We start from the raw sequence: 21,534 nt of genomic DNA, 5'->3' as shown, positions 1-21,534 counted from the left end.
TATTCTTGTCATTTTCCTCTCCCATCACAGGCATCTTCCTCGCTTTTTCCACTGCAACAATCAATCAATCCCTAACTCCTCCACATTCAACAAATCTAAAATAGTTTACCAATCGTCTCACCACCTTCACTTCCATCATTTGTCCTACTGTACCTTTCACCTTTTCCTCTCTACCTAACCCCCCCTCACTCTCTTCACCTCCAACCAAACTATTCTTTCAAAAACTTTGTCATACTTCTAACCCATTTTATATCTGCTCCTCCTTGTCTCATTCATCTTATGTTATTTTTTTTTTTTCCTATACTTTTCATATGCTTCAGTTTTACCTTTGCAATTAATCCATATATGCCTGCTTCTGCTTTTCTATCACTGCCTTCACGTCTTTATTCCACCATTCACTACCCTTCCTTCTATTTCCTCTCATCCTCATCTCACATACCATCTTTGCACACTTTGTCACTTCCTCCTTAAAACATACCCATTCAAAGGTTTACAAAGGCGGAGCATGCCGACAGGAGACCTTTTGATCCATATCTAGGTCGGATGCAAAAAAAAAAGAAAAAAAATCATATCAATAATATAATAATAAAAACTATAATAATGTAAATAACAAATAAAATACATAAATAAATGCATAGGTATAGTTAAAATAATTAACAAACAGGTAAATAGTAAATAATAAATTGACATATAACTAATAATAAATGAAAATCACAGACAAATGATAACAAAACAAATAATATAAGATAAATTATAATCATTACAGCATCTTACTTAGGTATTTATCTTCTTCTAATTCTACCTCCCATGTATCCATCCCACATTTCTCACAATCTCTCCAGGTACTCCTCTTTCCTTTTCCTTCTTATTCAACTTGTTAACTCTCCACACCTCTCTGCCTCCCCCTTTTGCTCCTCTTCTGCTTTTCCTCCACTCTCAATTTCCCTTCAACCAAAAAATTATCTGATGCCCCCACTATCACCCTTGAATTTTTTTTCTTAAACTCTTACCATTCTTCCTTTGAATAACACTACATAACCCATTAATCCTATCAGCCACCCTTTAGTCCAATACCCTTTTCCATGTATAGTTATGATTTGCTCTCTTCTTAAACACTATGTTTGCTATCATCACCTCCCTTTCTAAATGCATCTCCAACATCATCACTTTACTGATATTCTTACCTGGCTCCCCAAAGTTCCCTACTACTCCATCAATGGCTCATCCTTTACTCAAGCATTGAGATCCCCAAAAACCACTACATTTAGATTCCTCCCAAAATTCTAAACACTCATATCTTCAAAAGAAGACTTGCATAGAGATAATACATTGGACAAAATGTGATATATTGAAAAATTATTTGTAGCTCATAGTAGGAAAATAAGTGTGGAATATTTGAGGTAGGTATGCAGGATATGACCTGCACTGTGTGAAGTCATGCAGATCTTTGGGAATGTGAAAGATGGGTTTTTGCATTTTTGAAACTATATTTATTGGTAGTAATGACTTTGACCTGCATCATTCGTAATTGGATGTAGTAATGACCTTTCAGAACAATTGTTTATATAATGAATTTTACAGTAGTTTGGTCCTAGTACATTATAAATACCAAACAATGCTTTTAATTAAGAATTTATTTAGAAGATTTTAGGGTAGCCATAGATATGCCATATGTTTTTATTATCATGATGCTGTCTTGTGTGTGCAGACATGCAATCCGCGAGTACAACATCCAGAAGAAGTTGAACCACCCACGCATTGTCAAGCTGTATGATGTGTTCGAGATTGATGCCAATAGTTTCTGTACAGTGCTGGAGTACTGTGATGGCCACGACCTAGACTTCTACTTAAAGCAGGTAAGGCAGGTACGCGCACTGCTCCTCTCGTAGCTACGTTGCACCCGCTCACCTTCACATGAAGGAGATTTGGGGACTTCAGAGCCGACTGTACATCAGGTTTTATCACTGAGAGGGGCATGAACATGATTTAAACATATATTGAAAACAGTAGAATAGTAAAAAAAGAAAAAAAAATATGACATAGATTTGCCTTGAACAGGTAAAGCCACATGAAAATACTTGCCAATTGAATGGACAAGGGGAAAGCAATTCTATTCAGGGTCACAGTAGAGGCAAAATGTTGCTGAATCCAACATTTGGAGAGTCAGGAAAGGAAAATAATTGTTTTCATCTCCAAAGTCGTTGATGTTAGGAAACAAAAGAAGATAAGAATTAATTTTAGTTTATATTATATATATATATATATATATATATATACATATATATACATACATAAATACACATATACTTTCGGTTATTTTGTCTGTTAACCACTTCAATACGGGACTTAAATCTCGCGGGCAGCAGCCAATGCCAGCCGTACGACGTAACGAAATAATATTCGCATCATAAAATATAGTCGCCGCTTATATCGATCGTTCTCTCTTTCACCCGCGAATTTTGAAAACCACAGAGAATGGGATTAAGGGCGCATTTTGGGAGAATGTAAAAAACACAGGGGCGACTACAATAAATATAATCAAGACGCCGATATGGCAGCGTCGCGAATCCACTTGCTCCTCATGACGCCTACGTGTGCGGCACCGTATGGAAGGGGTTAATGACATGGCTGAAGTCAGCTTCTGCACACATATATATATATATATATATATATATATATATGTACATATATTTGTGTATTTATATATATATGTATATGTGTATCTGTATACACAATGGGGGACAAAAACTTAGGCACCAGAGTAAAATAAATAATAAATTTCCTCAACCTAAATTAGCAGCTCTCTAGTACTTTGTTGGACACCCCTTTCTCTTGATATATTCTTGGAGATGCTTAAGGACAGATGCTGCAGATTTAGAGGCCTCACAGGGTCCATATTCTTCCAAATATCTCCCTGCTTGGGGATTGATGAAGTGTCACACTCATGTAACTTATCTTTCATGAACGCCCAGAGGTTCTCAATTAGGTTTAAATCAGGTGAATTACCTGGCCAATCTTTCATATACTCCACATCACAGAATGCAAACCATTCTTTAATGAGTGTAGCAGTGTGGCATGGTGCACCATCCTGTATGAAGGCATCTGTTTTGCACTGAATAAAACAGTCCTCCAAATGATCATTAAATAGTTCAAAATAGTCTGCATTCAGATTCACATTTTTTGGTAGTATCAATAATGATCCCACACCATGGTAGCCAAAAGCATCCCAAACCATCAGTGAATCAGGATGTTTTACAGTACTGTGTGTGAATTTTGGGTCTAAAGGATCACTGCCAGGAAGACGGTACACTTTGCCAAGATGGTTTCCAGTAACAGTGAAAGTGGCTTCATCACTACACAACACATTTTTTCACTTCTCTCCAAATTACAAGATTTCTGAGATATGAGTTGTCACTTGGTTGATTTTTTGCTTTGAATTGCAATCCAAAATTTGAGGTATGAGCTGCCGCTTGTTGGCACAGCAAACAACACAACACCTGCCCAATATCTGCAGCTCACACATGCAGGCCACAAACCCATGAAAGATAGGTTGATTCTTGCACTGTGCATCAATGCGAGTGGCAGCTGCAAGATCAATCTGCTGCTTGTATATCCTTCAGAAAACCCCAGAGCCTTTGTCACATAAGATTATAAAAGACAAAAATATGCAGGTGATGTGGAGGGCAGATCCAAAGGCATGGGCCACCAGGCAATTATTTGTGGAGTGGGTAAACCTGATCTTTGGTCTTCCTGTTAAGTATCTCCAGAAAAATTACCTACCCATGCAAGCCCTTCTTGTCCTTAACAATGCTCCTGCTCACCCACCGAACCCGGAAGACATCCTCAAAGAGTTCAAGTTTATTAAGGTTCTCTGCTTTCCACCCAACACCACCTTTATTTTGTAACCATGTCTTTCTGTCATCCCTAAGTAAGATTTATATAAACATATATATAATATATATATATAATATATATATATATATATATATATATAATATATATATATATATATATATATATGATATATGAAACTCCTCACTCCTATCTACATCATGATCAAATCACACACACACACACACCTCTCTTCTAGTGTGGTCAGATTAATTTTGTTCAGTCTTTCTTCAAAAGATCAATTTCTCGTACTAGAATCAGCATAGTTTTGCTCTGTATCACCTCCAGTTTATGTGTGGAATAGGGGGGAGGCTGTTCAGGGTGGTCAGAAACTTAAGTAATAGATCTTGTGTTAGGGTAGGAAAGGAAGTTTAAGGATAGTATGAAATGAAGGTGGGGCTGCACTAGGGTTGTGTAATGTCCCCATGGTTACTCAACATGTACAGATAGTTGTTGACTTATGACCAGTGAGTGACTTCTGGCTCTGGGTGCGAAAAGAGAGATGAATGTTGAGCTCAATGCCCATGTGCAGGGCAGTTGGGAGAGATTCCAAGGTTTTGACTGCAACTTCATTGGTGATGAAAGACACGGCTACTGTAAGTGATGATGTTAGTGGGGTTTCAAGGCAATTAGTGCTTTTGAAGGGTTCCGTCGGGCCTTACATACCAAACTCTGTCACCAACTTTCTCAATCCCTCCTCTGATCCTGCTACAAGCGCAGTGTTGTCTGGAAACAACAACTGGCTCACCTCCCACTTTTCTCCATTTTCTTAACATCTCCAATCCCTGACCCACCACCCTTGCATTTACCTCTTGCACCACCCCATCCATGTATAAGTCGAACAGCCAGGGCGACATAACACATCTCTGACGAAGTCCCACCTTTACCTCAGACCACTCACTCTCTCCATTTCTAATCCTGACACATGCTCTACTACTCCCATAAAAACTCTTGCCAGCTCCTAGAAGCTTTCCTCCTGTCCCGTATATCTGCAAGACCTCCCACAGTGCCTTCCTGTCTACCCTGTCATAAGCCTTTTCCAGATCCATAAAGCCCAAAAAACATCCTTACCTTTTCCCATAGCTTTCTCACATATCTGTCTTACCACAAAAATCTGATCTACATAACCTCTACCTGTCCTAAATCCACACTGTTCCTTACCAATCACCCCCTCTGTTCCTCTCCCATAAGCCTTCCCAACTACACTTAACAAGCTATTCCCTCTGAAACTACTACACTCACACTTGTCCCCTTTTCCCTTGTAAAGTGGAACTATAGGCACTCCTCCAGTCCTCCGGCACTCTACCCTCTCTCCAGCAAACATTAAATAACCTCACCAGCCAGTCCACCATCACTGTACATCCTTTTTTTAGACATTCTGCATGGCATCCATCCAATCCAGGTGCCTTACCTGCTCTCATCATCTTAACAACTGCCTTCACTTCATCCTTCCTTATTCCTCTTCCATTTTCCTCACTCATCACAGTCATTTTCTTCGCACTTCCCACTGCAACTATCTTTCCCTCCATATTCTCCTTCACATTTAGCAACTCCCTAAAATACTCTGCCCATCTTTCCCTTACCCTTCTCTTCCATTATCATCTCTCCATCTACACCTTTTACCTTTTCTTCTCTACTTGATTCGTCTCCTCTTCCTCTCTTAGTTTCTTTCCAAAACATCTTTTTATTACTTTCAAAATTTTCTGTCATACTCTTACCCCATTTCACATCTGCTCTCCTCTTTGAAATTTTCTGTCATACTCTTACCCCATTTCACATCTGCTCTCCTCTTTGCCTCCTTTACCTTTTGCTTTACTTCTCTTCTCTTTTCTTTGTACCTCTTATATGACTCCCTCGTTCTATTTTGTAACCAATCTGTGAAAGCTCGCTTCTTCTCTTCAACCTTCTTTGTTTCCTCATCCCACCACTCACTACCCATGCTTCTTGTTCCACACACCATCTTTGCACACTTTGTGAAATTTACATAAACAACGGTTGCATTTCTAAAACTGTAATCGTAAACATTTGCACTTGCATAAAAAAACATTATAGGCAATTTGACAAAAAAAAAAAAAATCAATAGAGTTTAACTGCCAACTGGACACTATACAACAGTATAGAAGAAAATTTCTTTAAGCAGATCTTTCTGCTTTCTCCATCCCCACACTACCTTTTCTGAAACCCGAAACTCCCTTTCTGCAGATCTGTTTCCATGTTCATCTGCGTAATCCACCACTTTCAGCTTAAAACCTACTTCATAGCTCTTTCTCTTACTGGTACTCATGAATATAGTTTGCAGTTATTAGGCCTAAAACTCCATGTGATCTACTATAGATCTAACAGTACAGTAGGCCTAATGGAAGTTTACGAAAATAATAATTTTTTATTGCAAAAATTGTAAGTATATTTAAGTTATGTTACGGGATGTTACGTTATGCTACGAAAACATAATTTGTGTACATATAGAAACGCAGCCATGAGTGAAACAGGTGATGTACGGTAAACAAAGGGTCAAGGTTGCATTGCTTATAAAGACTAAAATATATGAAATAATTGGAAAAGAGAATATTTTACAATTTTATTGTAATTGATATATGATTTTCTAGCAGCAGTAGTTCATTTTAAAGCAGTGATTTGGTAGGAACCTTTGATATATATATTTTATGCATACATAAGGCTTGAAAAGCTTTCTGATGCATATTGTGCGAACCCCACTGAAATTCCGTGTCACTGTCACATTGAAATCGCCAATTCTTGCTAGTTCGGTGACAGAGTAGTGTTGTGTCCCTCATTAATGTTGAGTGGATAGGTCGCACCCTTGATTTTAGCAAAATATTTAGTTAAAAAAAGTGTGACCTATACGCGAGTATATATGGTAGGTAAATACACAAATTACAGACCAGTTTCCCTTATAAGTACAGTAGCAAAAATCTGTGAAAAAGTTATAAAAAATAGATCAAACATCTGGAGGAGAACAATATACTAAATCTGAGACAATTTGGATTCAGACAGGGAAGATTGTGCACCACAAATTTGATCTGCTTTTACTCAAGGTTACTAGATATAATACAGGAAAGGGATGGATGGGCCAATTGTGCTTTTCTAGGTCTACAAAAATCTTTTGATAAGGTCCCTCACAAAAAACTTTTAAGGTGAAAACTATAGGAGGGATATAAGGTAAACTACTGAAGTGGATGGAGGACTTTTTGCATGGAAGAAAAATGAGGGTAGTGCTTAGAGAGAAGACTTTTATTTGGGAAGAGGTAATTAATGGAGTCCCACAAGGATCAGTACTGGCTCTAGTAATGTTTGCTATTTATGTGAATAACATGGACGAGGGAGTGGAATGTTATATGAGCTTTTTGCAGATGATGTAAAACTGTTAAAGAGAGTACTGAAGTGGACTGAATCATTACAGAGAGATCTAAACAGGGTTTGGGAATGGAGTCAGAAATGGGAAGTGGAATTTAACACTAAAAAAATGTAGCATAATGGAGTTTGGAAAAAGTATTAAGAAAAAAAAAAAAAGGATATATGGAAGATAAATTGGTGAAAAAGAAGTTAAGCAAGAGGGATCAGAAAAAGATCTGGGAGTGATCATCATAAAAGATATGTCCCCTGACAAATATATAAACAAGATTGTCAGTGAAACCTACAACTTACTAAGAGCAATAAAAGTGGCTTTTACCTACTTGGATGTAGAAATTGTAAAGAAAATACCAATCACAATGATAGGGCCTAAATTGGAATACACAGCAACATTGTGGTCACCCAATACAAAAAAAAGAATATAAAAAAGATTGAATCCAGAGAGCAACTACAAGGATGGCCCCAGAACTATCAAAACTCCCATGTGAAGACTGTTAACCTCTTCAGTACGGGCCTTAAATCTCGCGGACAGCATTAGCTGCCAGCCGTACGAAGTGTCATAATAATACCCGCATCATAAAATATAGTCACCGCTTATATCGATCGTTCTCTCTTTCACCCGTGAATTTTGATAACCATAGAAAATGTAATGAAGACAGTTTAGAGAGTATGTCATTATGCAGGGGGAAACTACAATAAATATAATCAAGACGCCGATATGGCAGCCTCGCGTATCCACTTGCTCCTCATGCCGCCTACGTATGCGGCACCGTATGGAAGGGGTTAAAATTGGAATTGCTGACACCTGGAACAGAGGAGAGAAAGAAGTGACTTGTTGACCATCTATAGATTTATGAAGGGCATGGAAGTCTTTGACAGAGAAGACTTACTAAATTGGGATAAAAGAAAAAGAAGGGGACATGGAAAGAAGGTTAAAAAGGACAATTATAGAAGGGACCTGAAAAAGAACAGTTTTCCCTACAGAGTGGTGGATATATGGAACACAGATGAAAAAATAGTGTGTGCAAAAACAATACAAGAATTTAGGAGCAAACTGGATATGGAGAGATACAATGACGGGACAACACGAGCTTAGCTCCCCTTTGCCAGAAGATACAACTAGGTAAATACACAATAAGAGAAATAACTGTGACACAGAAAGAAGAAACCAAATAATGAACATTGATGTCGGAAAATCGCACGGCCTGGATGGAATTGCAAACTGGATACTTAAAGAATGTATAGATGAACTAATGGACAAAATATATCAGATAATAGATTGCTCACTCAAAGAAGGAAAGGCACCAGAAGACTGGAAAAAGGTCAATATCATACCAATATATAAAGGGAGAAATAAGGAAAACCCAACAAACTATAGACCGATCTCCCTTACAAGTACAATACCCAAAAGTAGATGGACTAAACATCTGGAGAACAATATACTAAATCCGAGACAATTCAGATTTAACCAGGGAAGATCATGTGCCACAAATTTGATCTGTTTCTATTCAAGGTTTATAGATATAATACAAGAAAGGGACAGATGGGCAGACTGTGCTTTCCTGGACTTGCAAAAGGCATTTGATAAAATTCCACACAAAAAACTATTAAGAAAACTCGTAACGGAAGGTATACAAGGAAAACTATTGAAATGGAAGATTTCATGCATGGAAGAAAAATGAGACTGGTGCTCAGAGATACAAATTCTACTTGGGAAGAAATGATAATTTGAGTCCCACAGGTCTTAGTACTGGGCCTGATAATGTTTGCTATATATGTAAATGACATGGTGTAGAATGTTGAACTTATTTGCAGAGGATGCAAAACTACTAAAGAAAATATGGAAAGCGATTGTGAATTGCTACAGAGATATCTGAACAAGGTCTGGGAATAGAGTGAGAGGTGGGAAATGGACTTCAATAATAAGAAATGTAGTACAGTCATCCCTTGTTATTCGCGGGGGATACGTTCTCAAAACCCCTGCTAATGGCTAAAACCATGAATACTATTTTTTGAGAAAACCATTGAAAACCTATGGAATATCACCGCCAAAACCCACACTCTCGTGCTTCGTTCTAGCCACACTTCTCTAACAGTTGAAACATGCTTTAAATATCTTCCACTTGTAATAAATTCACTTCTCATGTATCAGCGGTTAACAAGTAAGATTTGATAACATTTAATAAACTAAGAATAATACAATGTGGCCAGAGACTATACCATTGCACTAATCCAGTAACCATTAACAGAAACGATCTGGAGCACGACCGGGTCATTCCCCAACGGTCAATGGTGGAGCGTATTCCCTTTTGCCATACAGACTCAACTTATCAGAAGGATTGCAAGTAAAAGGATTCAATGAAATAAGAATACATACTGTACTACCCAAGCATCGTCGTTATGAGAAATATGAAACTGGGAATAAATGCCAAGAGGAGATTATATAAATACCATATTTTACGGCTTACAAGACGCACTTTTTTTCCTAAAAAATACCCTGATAAATACTAGTGCGTCTTCCAAGACGAATGTTGTATTGTAAGGCAACACCCAGGCTCAAGTGAGCTTGGACACTTGACCGATAGCGACCTTGATTTATATGTTGAGCATCAACAAACCATTCAAGAATAACATGCATGTAGAATGGTCTAAATGGATGGCAAAAGGAAGACATGAAATGACACCGTGTGGAAAAATGAAATGCCCGTCAATAGCTCAAGTGTGTGAATGGGTGTTGAAATCTTGGAATGCTACTAATACTGAAGTTGTTGTAAAGTCATTCAAAAAGTGTGGTATAAGTAATGCCATGGATGGTAGTGAGGATTATTTATTGTACATGACTGACAGTAGTGATAACTCTGCAGATGAGAGTTTAGAACTTTTACACGAATCCAGTGGTGACGAGTTCTGGGGATTTGAGGATGAATAAATTTCTTTCAAGTTTTATATTTGTACATGCATATTTTTTAAATTTTTAGTTTATTTTTATGAAAATAAAACCACCCTTGGACAATGAAAAGTGTATAGAATATTTATTAATCACTAACTAGTATCATCCCCATACAAACAAAATCGGACAAGTGATTTCGTAATGTAAACAATACGTCCAATACGTGTCATTGCCCGCCCAGTAAATTTGTAATGAATGCTGAGACAATAGTGTCTTGCAGACTCCTTGCTTCTTATGTTTTTGGGTTCAGTGGTCGGGTATATCATATACCCGACCGTATATGGTGAATGTGTTCTTGTATGAGAATGACTTTTTTTTTTTTAGAAATTTCTTTCTAATATTAGGGTGCGTCTTCCAAGATGCAGTGTCTTGCAAGCCGTAAAATACGGTAGTTATTGTGCCAACAGTATTATTATTTTTATTATTATTACTAAGTGAGAGTAAAAAAAGCACGTGGGTGTGCAGGGAGAGAGAGTTATCGAGATGTTAATCTGCACAGTGTTGCAGCAAATCTATACCCACGCAGTGTCAGGGGTGAGTCATTGAGTGAGTCAAATTGCTTGGTTCTGCTATCGGCCGCCAGAGGCAGACTCAATATACGTGTAATAAAACCTCTGGTGAATTTGATATTTTTATTCTAAAGTACCATACACACACAATAGTCAGCAGTGACGCATGGCCCGGCGCGCACAGTCGACAGTTTTTTTTTATTTTTTTCTTCTTCTTTCACAATTGAAATCCGCGAATAGTCATAACCGCAGATAAAAATAACCTGCGAATAATGAGGGATGACTGTATAATGGAATTTGGAAAAGGTTAAAAAAAAAAAAAAAAAAAGAATATCAGGACAGTATAAAATTGGTGAAGAGGGAGTAAAGAAAGTTGGTTCTGAAAAGGACCTAGGAGTGATCATCACCAAAGACATGTCCCTAGACAAACAGATAAACAAAATATATTTTGTTGGAGAAACCTACAATTTGTTAAGATCAATAAAAGTGGCTTTTAATTACTTGGATGAGGAAATAATAAAGAAAATACTAGTCCCACTGATAGACCAAGATTGGAGTATGCAGCGACACTATGGACACCCAGTACAAAAAAGAATATAAAGAAAATAGAAAGAATCCAAAGAGTAACAACAAAGATGTTCCCAACACTTGCAAAACTAACATATGAGCAAAGATTGTCTAAACTGGAATTACCAACCCTGGAACAAAGAAGAGAAAGTGGTGATCTGTTGACCATTTTTAGAATTATGAAAGGCATGGAAGTCTTTATAGAGAAGACTTATTAAATTGGGATAGAAGAAAAACAAGGGGACATGAAAAGAAACTGAAAAAGGACAGTTATAGAAGAGATCAGAAAAAACAGCTTTCCACACACAGTTGTGGATATCTGAAACAAATTAGACAAAACAGTAGTGTGTGCAAACACTATAGATGAATATAAGAACAACTTAGGTGTTGCAAGATACAAAGACGGGACACCACAAGCATAGCACCTTTCCCATAGAATACAGCTAGGTAAATACATGAATGAAGCACTGAGCTGTGAACAGCTGTCAACTAGAGTTCCGTAGACTGCTGAGTAAGACAAAAATTCTTAACAGTGCAAGGAAGGCAAGAGGCCTGGGTTGTATTGAGTGGGAGGGGGAGCACTTGTGGTTGCCCTAAATGATCTCTGTGCAGTGTTGAATGTATTTGTCATGAGAAAATGCAAGGGAACTGAGGTGGATCAGGAGAAAACTGCTATGAGTTTGATTTGAATGTCAACATAAGCAGAGAACCCTTTGGAGGTACTGTACCGAAACTAAATATAAATAGAGGCTTTGGAACCCCAAGAGTGATTGGTAGGTTGTATGGCAATGGCTTATTTTTTGGCTTTGGTAAATACAAAAAAAGAAATTTGTGTCAAATCATTGACATGGAAAGGTAGATGAATTTTAACAGAAACTCATGGGAGAGAGAAGTCATGGAATTAAGGAAAGTGATTGTGATTTTAAGGAAAGACTATTTTGAAATCAATAGAGAGGTAAGTGAGCTAAAGAAGAATTCCGAAATAATAACGAGATAGATTAATTAAAAAAGAACCAAGGTTAAATGTGAAAATGAAAAGATAAAAACAATGATACTACAGTAAAATTCCTTTTATGTGACCTTGGTGGAACTGACCCTAGATTGGATATTTGGAACTATATTGAAAAAAAAAAAAAAAAAAATTGGTTTGAGACATTTTCACTTATTTACTGTACAATAAAGCATAATAAACAACACAGCAGAGTTGAGGGAGGAGAAATAACCACCAAAGGCCAAACATAAACAAACGCTGAAATGCCTGCGAAAATAGGAGCCGATCTGAGCGCCATGAGTCGGTAGCAGCGAGAGCAATAACTAAACTGTTGGATGTTTGGACAAATTCAACTTTTATCTGACTTGGGACATTGAAGAAAAAAGTTGGATGTTTGGACTAGTTGATTGTTCGAAGGTCAGATAAAAGGAGTTTTAGTGTACCAATTTTGAGAATTTAAAAAAAGAGGTAAATCACAAAATACAGGCAATGTCTGAAAGAACTGAAGAAAAGTTAGGTGAGGAAAATTTGCAGAAGATTAAGAAATGGAATGAAAATATAGAAAATGAAGTGATAGCTCTTAAAGAAATAGTACAACAACAGATGCAGGAAAATGCAAAGGACACAACTATTCAAGTAATCAGAGAAAAAGCAAATTGGGTAAGAGATACAGTAAATAGTAAAAAGTATTGTAGTATATGAACTAGAGGAAAAACATGGTTTGGTTAGGTACTTGAGAGAAAAATCAGAAAAAGTAATGGCAAAAACAATTATGAAAGAAGTACAAGACCATGACCAAGAAGTAGAAAAAGGAATTGACCTCTAAAGATAAACCAAGATCACAAATGGTAGCAGAACATACTAGCAAAGAGTGAACATTACAACAATATATGGATAAAAGAGAAATGAATGTTGTGGAAAGAGAAAGAAGACACTAAAAGGTGAAGCTAAAGAAAAAAAAATGCAAAAAGAATGGAGACCGAAAGGAAGTTCTATGGAGAGTCTTAGACATGAGGCTGAGAAAATGGTACTCCTAGGTAAGTGAAATGAAAGGAACAGAAAATGGGATGGAAAAGAAAAAAATAATAATAAAAGTGGCCTATACTAATGTAGATGGATTAATCTCAGGATTGAGTGAACTAAATGATAACCTGTCAGAATTAGAAAAGTGGAGACAAGACCCACTTACTGTTCTTCAATATGAGTCTAGGTATGACAAAATGTCAAGAGTAGGAGAATGGACCCAATGAACATTGGTTCTTTCCTGCATACTACAATTAGGTAAATGCAATATTCTACTGTCCTCTGAGGAGGAAGGAAGAATATTGCAAAAAGATCTAGATACTATTTTTGCATGGAGCCAAAAATGGGAATTGATGTTAAATACAAAAAAATGCAAAGTACTGGAAATGGACAATAGTGGCAAAAGGCCATCTATAAACTATTCCCAAACCATTTTGCTTAGCATTCTTTTAATATTTTCTTAATTCCATGATGTGTGTCTTATTCCATGAGATCTACATAAGCAATCCCTAAATTCATACATTTTTTGCAGCACAAGACGATTCCAGAACGCGAGGCACGGTCAGTGATCATGCAGGTGGTATCAGCCCTCAAGTACCTCAATGAGATCAAACCTCCCATCATTCATTATGATCTCAAACCAGGTAAGGAAAGTCTCCCTTGTTTGTGTTCTTTCTGATTGTTGGGAACCATGCTGTGGAGGCATAGTTGAGTGGTTCTTATGAATTGCAGTGTCTGAGAAAGAGACACGGTTTTAGTAGATTGGTTAGTAAGGTTGTTTTATGTGTGCCTAAGGGAGGGGAGAGTGCTGGAGGAGTGGTTGTATAGTTCCCCTGTACAAAGGAAAAGAGGACAAATGTGAACAAAGTAGTTTTAGAGGAATCACTTCTTTGAATATAGTTGGAAAGGCTCATGGGAGAGTTTTAGTTTATAGAATTGGGAGAGGAACACATCCTCCTCACTGGTGGGTCACGAATGGGGAAACTGGTTTAATTGCCTACAATCTGACCATACAGCAGGGTTACATGGTAACCATAGGACATCTGCATCTCGTAGAAACAGTAAATTAGAAAGGACACAAAATTTTTGAACAACTCAACATAAACATAATTAGCACTAGCAATAACCCCACCAGACAAGCTCTCCAACACAACCATCCCATGAAAAACTTAGATGTGACAAAAGTTACAAATGGAGGGAACAGGGTGGAAATGATCATGATAAAAGTTGAAGGTGACATGAAAAGTAGAAATTTTGTGGTGATTTATGTGCCCCCAATAATGGGTTCTTGGAGAGAGAGTATTCTAAAATGTTAGAAGATAAGGCTTTCATTAAATGACATTCTTAAGGGGGTATGCGACACCTGGGGTGAATTTGGTCAAGATATAGCATTTTTCAAAACTGGGTTCAAAATGTTTGTATACCATTTAGAAATGAATCCCGACAAATAATTTTCCAGACGTGTGCAATTTAAAGGTGGGGGGGGGGGTAAATGGACAGTGTTAAAGGCACAACCCATACTAGAGGAAGGCATCCCACTTAGGACCTTCAAGCTCATCGGATAACATTGAAATTTGATTGAATTTACGCTCGCCCAGTGCTTCAGCAGACAGTATGAGGCTGGAGGGGAAGGGAGGAAGGTGGAGGGATAGTCAGGCTGGCTGCTTGGCAACTCTGAGCTCAAGCTAGATGTCAGGTACCTGCTAGTTCTGAAAGGGGGAGTATGCATGTCTCATGAGCTCTCCTGGCAATTTATTACCTTAGCTAGTATATATTACTCATTAGTACAGTCATCATGGGTAACAAAAAGAATATCCACAATGACAAAAAAACAACAGATAAAGATGGCAAACAGTCAAAGACGACTAGCTAAGACTTCACCACCTCTCACTCCACCACTGCCCCCACTTGCACCTCTTTCGACACCTGTGGCCAGCTCTACACCATCAAGTACTTCATTCATCTCTAATGCAGCAAGAAAATTAGATATTAGCTCTGAAATTGTACAGAGGGGAGATAAGAATGAATGTGAATTTATGATTGTGGAGAAGAGCAGTTTTTGCCGTGGATAGATTCACTTGTTAGATGCCAATGTGGTGAGATGATGATTTAGATACCCTAAAGACCCCCAGCAGTGAGGTTTTGTATGAAGAAACCAACAGAGGTGCAAAAAAGCAAATTTTATTATGGTGGTGTCTGTGCGTCGTCACTACTGTGATATACTTATACTTTAGTTTTTCAGTATTTAAAGTACTTATCATTGAAGTATGATTATTTGTACTGTACTTACCCATTATATAATAAGGATTAAGCCATGCAAAAACCAGTCAAGTTACAGATATATTTATATTTCAAGTTGCCATATCTTCGTTCAATATTTTTTGACGTTTTTTTAATCATAAAAAATCTAAAATACATCAGGTTTAGATGAAACTTACAGGGAATATTACTTTTAGTAACTACTAGGGCCAGTCATTTGAATATTTTGAATAGGATTAAAGAGTTAGGAGTAATAATGGGAACACGACCAATTTTTTTTTATTTTTCGTGATTTTCGCCAGACATTAAAATTGAAATGCCTGTTTGCAAAAGTATAAAGGAAATTGTTCAATTACTCAATGACTGGCCCAAGGTGTGCCTACTGACTAATCATAGCCAAAATATAAAACAAATTGGTCCACTTATTACGGTGCTGTGCACTTTTAAATGTCGCTACTGGTATACGTACATGTGTACATACATCACTCTGTTTCATCTAAAATGTAGGCAACATGGATACCTATTTACCTGAGAAGTTTCAGCTCCTTACTCTAAATAGTTTAGAAAATGACTCCCAGGTGGAGTAAATGTACTTATGGAAAATTTTAACTGCAAAGAAATCTGTTAGGAAGAGATAACAGTGAAAGGTGGAGAGGATCTATGGGGAAATGTATTGCTTGACATGACTATAGGACATATAATGACATACATACATACATATACCAAGGCTTTTTCCCCTTTACAAGGGAAGTAGCCAAAAAGGAAAAGGCATGTAATGACACAGTAGGTAAAAGAAAATACCAGATATAAAAATAATAAAGAACCATTGAGACTAATATATTATTTACGTCAGAACCAGAAATTGTGGATAAAATTGAATACAGGACACCAATTGGGAAGAGTGACCACATATTACTTGGGTTAGAACAAAAGGAGGAAATATATAGAGAGAAATGAGAAATACAGAAAAGGAAGACAGATGTGTAGTAAAACAGAGTTTGAGAAACTTAAGAATTTTTTTCAAGAAGTGAATTGGGAAAAATTCTACAAAGAAGAGACACAAGTGGAAGAAAAATGGATGATTCTGATGGAAATCTATTATGAAGAAGTGGATGTCCCAAAGCAAAAACAGGAAAAGGTGTATATCAAGTGCTGGTTTAACAGAAAGTGCAGCAAGGTGAAAGAAGAAATAAAGAGAGAAAAAAAACTAGAAAGTGGGAAATATATATCAAAGGAATGAATAAGTAAAAATATGCAGGAAGGAAAAGGAAACTATGAAAAAGACAGTAGGAAAATGTAAGGATCAACCAAAACTATTCTATAGGTAAGTGAATGGTCAACTAAAAAACAAACAGGAAATAGTAAAAATATGCCAAGGGAATATGGAATAGACAGAAGATATAGAAATGGCTGAAGTCATAGCAATCACTTTGAATTGGTTTTTCACTAGAGAAAATGTACAGCATTGAGATAAAGGGCGAGAAGTGAGATGAGTGAAGGAAATAATAATAACATGAAAAGAAATAATGGAGCCAATGATGAACCTTCATGTCATGAAATTTCATGGCCCAAATGAAATTGCAAATTGGATACTAGAAGAATGTAAAAAGAATTAATAGACAAAATTTATAATATAATAAGTTGCACCCTCAAAGAAGGAAAAATACCAGAAGACTGGAAAAATGCTAATATTGTACCAATATATAAAGGAAGAAACAAGAAGACCCAACAAATTACAGACCAGTTTTCCTTACAAGCATGGTAGCCAAAATTTATGAAAAAAGTTATCAAAAATAAATGGATAAAACATCTGGAGGAGAACAATATACTAAATCCGAGACAATTCGGATTTAGACAGGGAAGATCATGTGCCACAAATTTGATCTGTTTCTACTCAAGACTATCAGATATAATACTAGAAAGGGACAGATAGGCTGATTGTGCTTTCCTAGACCTACAAAAAGCTTTTGACAAAGTACCATACAAAAAACTTAGTTATTAAGAAAACTGGAAACCATAGGAGGGATACAAGGTAAACTACTGAAATGGATGGATGATTTCTTGCATGGAAGAAAAATGAGAGTAGTGCTCAGAGATGAGGGTTCTACTTGGGAAGAGGTGATCAGTTGAGTTCCACAAGGAGTATTGGCTCCAACAATGTTTGGTATTTACGTGAATGACAGGGAGAGTGTGGAATATTACATGAGCTTCTTTTCAGATGACAAAACTGTTGAAGAAAGTGAGTACTGAAACAGTTTGTGAGTCACTACAGATCTGAACAGGGTTTGGGAATGGAATCAGAAGTGGGAAATGGACTTCAATAGTAAGAAATGTAGCATAATGGAATTTGGAAAAGGTATAGAAAGGATACCGTGTCTCGGGTATTGGCTGCATGTTATTGTGGCAAAGTAGCATGCAGTTGATACTTTAGGGTCTGTATGGGGCGCCCCTATGGACCAGAGCCACACATCACTTTGTGATAGAGGAGGGCTATGTTCACAGAGAAATGATGACACTTTTATTATACTTCGACTGTCCTGCCATTATGTTGGCCCCCCAACCCCTTGTTACTATCCTGTACCATTTCTCTGAATATTCATTTCCTTTTTTTGCCTACCCTGTGGTGGGGGATAGAATGCTGCTACCAAATCTTCCCACTTGAATCATAAGAGGCGAGAGAAGCAGGATAGGGATCAGGACTAGGCATCCTTCTCCCTGCAGCCCCTCAGGGGACATTCCTAAGAAAAAGTGAAGGCATAAGAGGGTCTAGGAGTTTTCCTACCAGTACCCTAATGTTTGGGTCTTTTAATGTGTGTGGATATAGTACAGATGAGAGTAAAAAGGAAGAGATAGGCAGTATGTTTGTGAGAAGAAAGATGGATGTGTTGGCTTTGAGTGAAACTAAGTTGAGAGGGAGGGGCGAGTGTGAGTTTGGGAGTGTAGTTGGGAGGTTGTCAGGAGTGAAGAGATAGGTTAACGTGTAGTGGAGTAGAAGGAGGTTTCTTCAAGGTTAATGTGGATGAAGGTGAAACTGGGAAAAGAGATGTGGGTTTTGTAAGTGCATAAGGGCCTGGTAGTGAGAAGAGTGTAGAAGAAAGGGAGGAGTTTTGGATGGGTTTAAATAAGTGCATAGAGGGATTAGGGAGAAATGTCAATATAGTAGTATTGGGAAACCTTAATGCTAGGGTAGGAAATGAACCAATAAACGGAGTGGTTGGGAAGTATGGAATTCCAGGAAAAATTTGTAGTGGAGAGTTGATGGTGGAGATGTGTTTTGAAAGAGTTGATGATAGCAAATACAGTGTTTAGGAAGAAAGTCAAGCACACATACACATGGGAGAGGGTGGTGGATAGAAGGGTAGCAGATAGAATGTTAATGGACTATGTAGTGGTAGATTGGAGTATAATAGGAAGAGTTAAGGATGTACATGTTCTAAGGGGAGAGAGTGGGGGAATATCAAATAATTTTCTGGTGGAAGGTAAATTGAGAGTGGAGGATAGATGGAGAAAAAGGAAAAGGACAAAAGGTAGGGAGGTGCTTAGAGTGAATTACTTAAATGAGAAAGAAAAGGAGGAGTACAAGAAGAAGCTGAGAGAGGACTTGGAGGGAGTGAAGGATAGAGTAGAACTAGGAGTGGAGGAGGAATGGGGATGGTTCAAGGAGGGAGTCACAAAGTGTGCAAAGATGGTGTGTGGAACAAGAAGGATGGGAGGAAGTAGAAGGAAGGGTAGTGAGTGGTGGGATGAGGAAGCAAAGAAAGTTGTAGAAGAGAAGATGCGAGCTTTCACAGATTGGTTACAAAATAGGATGACGGAATCATATGAGAGGTACAAAGAAAAGAGAAGAGAAGTAAAGCATGAGATAAAGAAGGCAAAGAGGAGAGCAGATGTGAAAGTAAGAGTATGACAGAAAAATTTGAAAGTAATAAAAAGATGTTTTGGAAAGAAATAAGAGAGGAATAGGTGAATCAAGTAGAGAAGAAAAGGTGAAAGGTGCAGATGGAGAGATGATAATGGAAGAGAAGGCAGTAAGGGGAAGATGGGCAGTGTATTTTAGGGAGTTGCTAAATGTGAAGGAGGATAGGGAGGGAGAGGTAGTTGCAGTGGGAAGTGCTAAGAAAATGACCATGATGAGTGAGGAAAATTGAAGAGAAATAAGGAAGGATGAAGTGAAGGCAGTTGTTAAGATAATGAAAGTAGGTAAGGCACCTGGGTTGGATGGATGTCATGTAGAATGTCTGAAAAAAGGAGGTACACTGATGGTGAACTAGCTAGTGAGGTTATTTAATGTTTGTTGGAGAGAGGGTAGAGTGCCGGAGGACTGGAGGAGTGCCTGTATAGTTCCACTTTACAAGGGAAAAGGGGACAAGTGTGAGTGTGGTAGTTTCAAAGGAATTAGCTTGGTAAGTGTAGTTGGGAAGTCTTATAGGAGGATCTTGATTGAGAGGATTAGGAGAGGAAGAGAGGGAGTAATTGTTGAGGAGCAGTGTGGGTTTAGGACAGGTAGGGGTTGCGTAGATCAGATTTTTGTGGTAAGACAGATATGTGAGAAAGGTATAGGAAAAGGTAAGGATGTTTTTTTTTTTGGCTTTTATGGATTTGGAAAAGGCTTATGACAGGGTAGACAGGAAGGCACTGTGAGAGGTATTGCAGATATATGGTATAGGAGGAAATCTTTGAGGAGCTGTCAAGAGTTTTTATGAGAGTAGTAGAGCATGTGTTAGGATTAGAAATGGAGAGAGTGAGTGGTTTAAGGTAAGGTGGGACTTCATCAGGGATGTTATGTCACCCTGGCTGTTCAATTTATACTTGGATGGGGTGGTGCGAGAGGTAAATGCAAGGGTGGTGGGTCAGGGATTGGAGATGGTTAAAGAAAATGGAGAAAAGTGGGAGATAAGCCAGCTGTTGTTTGCTGATGACACTGCACATATAGCATGATCAGAGGAGGGATTGAGGAAGTTAGTGACAGAGTTTGGGAAAGTGTAAAAAAGGAAGTTGAAAATAAATGTGATTAAAATTAAGGAGATGGGATGTACAAGGAGTGAAAGTGGCAGCAGACTGGAAGTGAGTATTGGGGGAGGGATACTGGAGGAAGTGGATAGTTTTAGATACTTGTGTGCAAATGTGGCAGGAAAGGGAGGAGTGGAGGTAGAATGTAGATTGAGAGAAGCGAGTAAATGCCTTGGTGGATTAAAAAGTAATGAGAAATAGACATTTGGGAATGGAAATGGATGCTAAAAGGATATTGTATGAAGGAGTGATTGTGCCGACAGGACTGTATGGAGCAGGAACATGGAACATAAGAGAGGAGTTTGAATATGTTTGAGATGAGGTGTCTGAGAAGTATGATAGGGGTTACTAGGCTAGAGTGAGAAATGAGGAGTTGAGGAGGAGAACGGGGGTGGAAAGGGAGTTGGGAGATAGGGTGGATGAAAGAGTATTAGGATGGTTTGGACACATGGAAAGAATGAGTGAAGAAAGACTAGTAAAAGAGGTGTGGAAGGAGTGAACATGAGGGGCTGACCTAGGATGAGATGGATGGATGGGATAAAAGGGGCTTTGGGGAAGAGGGGAATGTCTGTGGAAGGACAGGAGAGGACAGAAAACAAGGGTTAATAGAGAATGGTTGTATATGGATGATGTGATGCATGAGGTGGAATGGGTGAGGGATGGGGGAGAGGGAGTATGTGTGAGAAAAATTTGACACAGCCAGAAGGGTTTATTCCTGTCTTCTCCTTATTTGCATGAGGGGATGGAGAGGGGGGGGGTCACCAATTTAACCCCTTCAATACGGGCCAAATCTCGCGGGCAGCATTAGCTGCCACACGTGCGATGTTGCGTCATAATACTCGCATTATAAAAAGTTACCGCTGTATTGCTCGTTCTTTTTCATCCGTGAATTTTGATAACCATAGAAAATATGATGAAGCCAGTTTACAGAGTATGGGGGTCATGCAGATACAACTACAATATAT

The 21,534-nt window shown here is 38.0% G+C and overlaps 1 protein-coding gene across 8 annotated transcripts in view; it reads left to right on the top strand.

The window, feature by feature from the left end:
• The window catches only part of Tlk (Tousled-like kinase), a 474,415-nt gene that overhangs the window by 389,681 nt on the left and 63,200 nt on the right, over window positions 1-21,534 (top strand). For 6 of the 8 annotated variants that reach the window (XM_076205681.1, XM_076205685.1, XM_076205686.1 and 3 more), the window contains 2 exons: window positions 1,709-1,865; window positions 13,833-13,944. In XM_076205681.1, the coding sequence (XP_076061796.1) occupies window positions 1,709-1,865; window positions 13,833-13,944 (269 nt within the window). The remainder of the gene's footprint in view (window positions 1-1,708; window positions 1,866-13,832; window positions 13,945-21,534) is intronic. The other 2 variants (XM_076205687.1, XM_076205682.1) reach the window with 1 other exon arrangement.

Source organism: Oratosquilla oratoria, chromosome 22, assembly GCF_046742065.1.
Source record: "Oratosquilla oratoria isolate Oo_2021 chromosome 22, ASM4674206v1, whole genome shotgun sequence".
NCBI classification, from domain to species: Eukaryota; Metazoa; Arthropoda; class Malacostraca; order Stomatopoda; family Squillidae; genus Oratosquilla; species Oratosquilla oratoria.
Note: the sequence above shows the minus strand (reverse complement) of the source record. Positions and strands in the feature narration are given on the sequence as shown.